Source organism: Cololabis saira, chromosome 5 (assembly GCF_033807715.1).
Source record: "Cololabis saira isolate AMF1-May2022 chromosome 5, fColSai1.1, whole genome shotgun sequence".
NCBI classification, from domain to species: Eukaryota; Metazoa; Chordata; class Actinopteri; order Beloniformes; family Belonidae; genus Cololabis; species Cololabis saira.
This window is the reverse complement of record NC_084591.1, coordinates 9,557,222-9,564,721: the sequence shown is the minus strand read 5'-3', so window position 1 is coordinate 9,564,721 and position 7,500 is coordinate 9,557,222. Positions and strand designations below refer to the sequence as shown.

The window sequence follows — 7,500 nt, the reverse complement described above, 5'->3', positions numbered from 1 at the left end:
AACAGCCTAATTACTAATACATTGGTATATAACTCTGGAGGTGATATATGACAACATTCCGACTCAAGTGTTTACTGGTATAACTTGTGACTACTACTGGAATTGCTAGTTATTGATCTGGGAGATTTCGGTTTCGTTCTCATTTTATTTTCTTATTTAAGTTTACATTCATTGCACTACTACTACTTTTTTGTTATGTCACTATATTAGTATCTTTTATTTTTATTTATTTACAATTTTTAAAAATTTTATTATTATTATTTATTTTATTTTGTATTTTTATTTTTTTTGCTATTCCCAAAGGAAAATTAATGATGATAACCGTGGGGGGAGGGAGAAAAAAAAGTATGTTCATCTGTTTTGCTCTGTATTGTGGAAACAATCTGCCAATAAAAACATCTATAAAAAAAAAAAACAAATAAAAAAAACAGACAAAGAACAACAGACACATACAACAAAATCCAGTTCAGAAATAGGAATTGCACTCTTCAGTTACACTGTTTTTTTTTTTTATTATCAGAGCTTTGAACTCTCCCAGGGAAACCCAATCATTAAGCTGTAATGTGTTCTGAAGGTTGTTCCATGACCAGGAAAAAGCTGCTCTACCAAGCTCTGTGCAAATCCTGGGTACCTGGTAGAGCAGCCATCTAGTGGAAAATTATAACAGCTGTTGGTGAGTGACAGGAAATTACACAGATATGAAGGAAGTTTACTCAGTATGTATGGACATAAAAACATACCAATGCTGCTTCCTCCTTATGCTTAATGAAGGCCAGGAAACCAAATCTTAAAGTACACAGTGATGTGTCTGGGACAATGAGTTGGATATAAAATTTAAAGCATTGTTATACACAGAGTCTAGGGAGCGAATAGTGGAGGACGCAGCATTCATGTAAATAATATCCCAATAGTCTAGAACACTTAAGAACGTAGCCTGTATAAGTGTTTTCCTAACTGCTAAATTAAGGCAGGCCCTATTTCGATAATAAAAACCCAGCCTAGCCTTTAGGTTTTTCATTAGGTTCTCTAAAAGAGAGCCTATCATCCACTCGAAAACCCAAGTATTGAAGGATGATACTCTTTCAGTTGATTCCTCTCCTAAGGTATGAATGCCAACATTATCTGAGATCTGGAAGTGAGTTCTAGAAAAGATCATAAATTTGGTTTTCTTAGCGTTAAGAACCAACTTTAGACCATATAATGAGCCTGCAGCTGTTGAAAGCAGTCTGGAGCTCAGCAACAGCCTGACTCAGAGAAGAGGCAACAGAGTAGATTATTGGATCATCTGCATAAAGATGCACTTTAGCTGTGAGCATGTCCTTCCCAATGTTATTTATTAAAATAGAAAATAACACTAAAACAGAACCTTGCGGAACTCCCTTTGAGATCTCCCTGAAGCTTGACCTATGACCATCTGAATATACACATTGGGTTCTATCTGCCAAATACCGTAATGTCCCGGATATAAGACGACCCTGATTATAAGACGACCCCCTCTTTTTCAAGACTCAAGTTTGAAAAAAGTCTTTTTGAACACCAAATTCAATTTTTATACAGAAAATAATTACAGTACATCTGAAACAAATGATTCTAACAATATATTCGAGAAAAAAAGTCTGTTATTTTGCCTCATTCAAATCATCATCTTGAAGTTTGCATCATAACTGGCCGATCTTCAACCAGCTTTTCTCCAGACTGTCGCTACGTTTCTTCATTTTCTGTTATCTATTCTTTTATTTTCTTCTCTTTTCTTTTTTACCGCTGTTTTTATTTTTCTTCTTGGTGCCAAGGGTTCCTTTGGCCTGGGGAGTTAAGTTCGAAATCCGCTTTAAAGATATCTGGCGCCATCTAGCGGTGTGAATGGGTATAACGTCTAGACCCCGAATGTAAGACGACCCCCACCTTTTCAGTCTTTTTTCAATGCAAAAAACACTGTCTTATATTCGGGACAATACGGTAGTTCCTGAACCACTCTATAGCCTGGTCACCCATAGCAACATCACTGAGTCTGCACGACAGCAGATCATGGTCGACAGAATCAAATGCCTTGGACAGATCAACAAACAGGGCAGCACAGCGCTGCTTTCTGTCCAGACATTGATAATATCATTTGTTACCAACCTAGCTGCTCTTATGGTACTATGACCCGTTCTAGAGCCAGACTCATTTTCATTTAAAATATTGTTGTCAGCCAATAATTGTTTCAATTGAGAGTTTACTTGAGATTCTAGGATCTTGACAAGGGTAGGAAGTTTAGATATCGAGCGGTAGTTGTTTAAGTCCGAGGGGTCCCTGTAAATGACCTTTAATATGACTATTTCTGTAAATGTGTTTTTGTGTTTGTTTTGCTTATTGGCGTTGTTTAGAGCCAGGCTTTTATTTTGTTATATATTAAGACTAATATTTAGTGCTTCTATTTTGAAGGCGTCTCGCCGAGAATTTCAGCGCTCCGGTATTTAACGGTAAAGTTTAACGGCTGTAGAAACGTTTTCTGCAAGACTAAACTAGGAGTGCTAAAGTGTGCCTAACCGACACAAAAAGCACCTGGCTGATAAGGGGCACAAGGTTTGTTTTCTTTGTAAATTTTATACAGTATTTATGTATATATTGAGTTTGGTTGTCTGTTACTGTCATTTATTGTGGTTAACGGTTTAGCCGACCCAGCGAGCTGCTGTGTCGGCCTGTATTTGAGTTGGATGAAACTTGTATGTATATAGTAAGAGTAACTTTGTTTTATTTTATTCCTTTATAGCTCTTACGGTGTGTTTGCAGTGATTTTACATTGAAGGAATAAAAACATCTTTGAACCATCAGTTAAAGAGTCAACCGTCATCATCGGGGATGCTACAGTCCCCACCCTTCAATAAGGGGAGAACATAGGCTGCTTTCCAGATTTTGGGGATAGAATTTGTCTGGAGGCTCAAATTAAAAATATGAGCTATAGCATGCAGCTGTCACTCAGACCTGTGTGTGTGTGTGTGTGTGTGTGTGTGTGTGTGTGTGTGTGTGTGTGTGTGTACCTGATGATCTGAGCACAGTCGATACAGTCCACCATCCTCTCGCTGCGTTTGTCCCAGACCTCCACCGTGGCTCCCCCGGCTTTACTGAGGTACACCAGCTTATCCACCACCATCCTGGACACGCAGGCCTCACTGCTCAGGGAGGGGCTGCACACACACACACACACACACACACACACACACACACACACACACACACACACACACACACACACACACACACACACACACACACACACACACACACACACACACACACACACACACACACACACACACACACACACACACACACACACACACACGTTAAATTACCGCCTGGTTCGGGTGATGGAGTACAAACTCTCGACCTGGACAAAGGTGTGGCAAGGAACTACGAAAACTACAAGAACTATGAACTAAGACTAAGAACTAAGAACTTTCAACCCGAGAGGAACCGAACCAAAACACCTGGAGGTAAATCTGAGAACCACAGACCAGTTTGTGGGATGGATTGAACAAGCGAGTGATTATGTACATTCACTGAGTGAATATTATGAAAGTAAAATATATATTTCTCGCCACAAATGTAATCAAAGCTCATTTTTATGCAGAAACTAACTCAAAATATTGATTTTATTCACTAAAAAATGAGAAATGTAAGCCATGTTTTTTTGTTTGATTCAGTCTGCAAATGATGACGTAAAGCATTCTGGGAAATTTTCTCTAGCCATCGGTCGGCGAGTCAGCATCTGAAATCCCTCGCTGTGAAAGGCCAGATTCATACACACTACCCTCGTTATACCCACTACCCCTACATGCAAAGAGGAATTGGGACACCACTACCTTCATGGGAACGCACAAAATTTAGGGGTAGGGCTGAAAAGTAGGGGTAGGGGATGTTTTGGGACTGGCCCTTTGTCCATCCTCCCTCCCTCCCTCCCTCCCTCCTCTCATCCCTCCATCCATCATCCCTTCCTCCCTTCATCCTCCCTCCTCTCATCCTCCATCCCTCCATCACTCACTGAAGGACTGGTCTGGTGTCGATGGACCTGCAGACGTCGTACTCTGCGTTGAAGGACAGGATTCTGGTTCCACATCCGGCCCAGACGCTGCGTCCGTCCAGCGACTGCAGCGACTGGCCCAGACACATGAGGGGGGTGTTCACGTTGCCCACGGCAACCGTCTTCACCGGCTGGCCGCCGTCCTGCTGCAGGGGGAGGAACGGGGGGGAATCCGGTGTGCAAAAAGTTTTCCACTTCAGAACAAAAGTATTTAAAATGCAGAGAAATCTCAGCTGGTAAGAGAAAGATTACTTTATTCTTTATTAATATTTGAAAGAAATGTATCCATCATCATCAAAAACCCTGCAAGTTCTACACAAAAATTATGTCACAGTTCAGAAAATCACAGCTACAGCACAAGACAAGATGCTCTCAGAGGTAACTTTTCACTGCCAAAAATAAAGACAAATTTTGGTAAAAGAACGGTGATGTACAGAGCTACGTCTGCATGGAACCCACTTCCCAAACTCTTTAAACTATTAACATAAAATAATTCAAATTGGTAGTAAAGAAACATCTCTTGCATAGATACATATAAAACTTATTTAATTAGTATTAAATAAATAAATAAAGAATGTAGATAGTATATATATACACATATATATATATATATATATATATATTATATAAATAAATGAATATTTAATAAAAATGGTTATTTGTGCAAACTATGATAACTATACGTTTGAATTTCTTGATGTTGTAAAATGTATGAACATGTATTGTTTTTATTTATATCTAAATGTTAAATGGATAGACTTTATTTTTTCTTTATTTTTTCTTTTTCCTATCTTTTTTTTTATATGCTACCTCTTTAGGTTTGCTTTTAATTTTTTGTTGTAGTGTACTGTGTATCATGTGTCTGACCCCAGGAAGAATAGCTGCAGTTTTGCTGTAGCTAATGGGGATCCAAATAAAACTATAAACTCTAAAACCTACCATCAGCACCGCGTCCTCGTAGACGCTCAGCGCCCCGTCGGCCGTCCCCACCAGCAGGTAGCTCCGTCTCTGGCTGCAGAAGCACACAAAACTATTTAAACGATGATACTGGTATGTGATGAGTTTCCTCAGATCCATTATGAAGTCTTGTATTTCTTTTCCTGCCGTCTCCTGATTGGACGAACGGGGCTGACGGGGATCATGTGATCAGGTGGGAGGGGCTTAGTGAGCCGCCGGAGGCGTGGCCTCTTTTGTTGTTGATGAGCTGCAGTTAAGCATCGCGTCTATGAACCTGGATCCACCGGCTGAACCTCATTTACCTGCTGAGGTGCGTTTCTTTGCTTGGATTCGGATTTTAAGGACCAGTTATTTTTCTTTTTAGGGATTTTTGTCTATTTTCAGAATTATTTTTTTTTATTTTTTAAAGACTGTTTTTTCTTTAAAAGGGGACTTTTTCTTTTTTAATGGACTTTATTTTTCTTTTTATGGAACTTTCTTTATTTTTTCGGAAAGTTTTTTTTAGGGACTTTTACTTTTTAGGGATGTTTTTTGTTCTTTGAGACATTTATCTTCTTTTTAGGGACTTTTTTCCTTTTTGAGGAACATTTTTTCTTATTAGGGACCTTTTTTTCTTTTAACAAACTTCTTTTTCTCTTTTAAAAAACAGTTTTTTTCATTTTTACAAACTGTTTTTCCTTCTTTTTAGAGAATTTCTTCTTTTTTTTAGGGAACTTTTTATTTTTATTTTTACAAAAAAAAATGTTTCGTTCTAGGGACATTTTTATTTTTTAGGGACTTTTACTTTCTTTTTAGGGACTTTTTCTTTTTTTTTTTAACCTATTTTCTTTTTAGGAAACTTTTTTTTTCTTTTTAGGGACTTTTGTATTTTTATTTTTAATTTTTTTGTTCTTAGGGACTTTTTTTCTTTTTAGGGAACTTTTTACTCTTTTTTTAGGGAATTCTTTTTTATTTTTTAGAGACTTATTTTTTCTTCAAAAGGGGACTTTTTTATTTTTTATGGACTTCCTCCACTACTCTAAATCCGGTCATATCCCTATACAAACAAGCTATCAAAATCCTGGATAAAAAAAATCAAGATCCTTCCATCATTGCACAATTCTCAATAAATATAGGCTTCTGAGCTGGAACAATCTTGTAATTTTCAAAAACTGCTTGCCTCATGTACAAAATCCGTGACAGCTTAGCTCCGCCGTCGCTCTGTAGCCTTATGAAGTTTAGAACACCCGCAACAAGTGTCACCAGAGCGGCTGCTAGAGGTGATTGTGAGATCCCATTCAGGAAAACTGTATTTGGTCAATCAGTTTTTACCTACAGGGCGGCTAATGACTGGAATACAATCCCTCAAAACATAAGAGAGTCCATCTCATACAGCTATTTAAAAAAATATTTTAAGAAATGGCTAATCGACAGCCAAATTTGTCAACACTAGTCCCTGATTTATCTGTTGTGCAGGGTCTATATGCTTGTGGCTGGTGTGAAATGTATTGTTTGTTTATGAATACTGGCCTTGTTTGGTTGGGGGATGTACATTCCTGTGTTGCTGAGGGGGATGAGAGTGTGTCACTGCTAGTGGATCGGATAGTGTGTGTGTGGGAGGGGAGGAGTTATGTGTAATGTTGCCTTCTAAATATTGGAATAATGGAAATTAGCCTTTTGGCTACAATTGGGTGCATTTACATTTTTTTTTAATGTTCATTAATGTACATTGATGATAACAAATAAAAATAAAATGAAAAAAATGAAATGACTTTATTTTTTTATGGAACTTTTTTATTTTTTTAGGGACGTATTTTTTTACTTTTTAGGGACATTTATTTTTCTTTTTTAGGAACTTTTTTTCTTATTAGGGACCTTTTTTTCTTTTAACAAACTGTTTTTTTTTCTTCTTAAAAACAGTTTTTCTTTCTTTTTAGGGAACTTTTTTTATTCTTTAGGGACTTCCAACTCTTTTTTTTTTACTGAACTTTTTAATATTTTTTAGGGACAGTTTTTTCTTTTAAGGTAACGTTTTCTTTTTTTATGGATCTTTTCTTTCTTCTTTCTTTCTTCCGGCGGCGGAGCCTCACCTGCTGCGAGGGAAGGTGTGGAAGAAGAGCGAGGTGACGGCGTCGCTGACGCTCTGCAGCCGGTGCCGGGTGGACAGATCCCTGGTGCTGATGACCAGCAGTGAGCCGGACTGGGTTCCTGCCACCAGCCAATCACAGGCCTCGGTGGGGACCTGGACGGTGGCGAGGCAGAGCACGGGGCTGGTGTCCACTTCCTGTCGGGAGGAGGAGGAGGGTTGTGAGTTTGGTTCCCGGGGCGGTCAGAGGTCCAGACTAGAGAGCTGCATTGGGATCGGGATGGAATCTAGCGACAAGGTGGAAATCAATGACTGCGTTTACATGCACTCAATAACCCTTTTAAAACCCGAATATTGGCAATAACCCGCATTTGCACGGCCATGTAAACACCAATAGCCCCTTTGAATAACCCGA

At 38.6% G+C, this 7,500-nt stretch overlaps 1 protein-coding gene across 3 annotated transcripts in view; it reads right to left on the bottom strand.

Annotated features, from left to right (window-relative positions):
* The window catches only part of LOC133443720 (leucine-rich repeat serine/threonine-protein kinase 2-like), a 76,719-nt gene that overhangs the window by 4,339 nt on the left and 64,880 nt on the right, over positions 1 to 7,500 (bottom strand). For all 3 annotated transcript variants that reach the window (XM_061720899.1, XM_061720898.1, XM_061720900.1), the window contains 4 exons: positions 7,090 to 7,283; positions 5,003 to 5,075; positions 4,025 to 4,209; positions 3,021 to 3,167 (listed from right to left, as the gene is read on the bottom strand). In XM_061720899.1, coding sequence (XP_061576883.1) covers positions 3,021 to 3,167; positions 4,025 to 4,209; positions 5,003 to 5,075; positions 7,090 to 7,283 — 599 coding nt within the window. The remainder of the gene's footprint in view (positions 1 to 3,020; positions 3,168 to 4,024; positions 4,210 to 5,002; positions 5,076 to 7,089; positions 7,284 to 7,500) is intronic.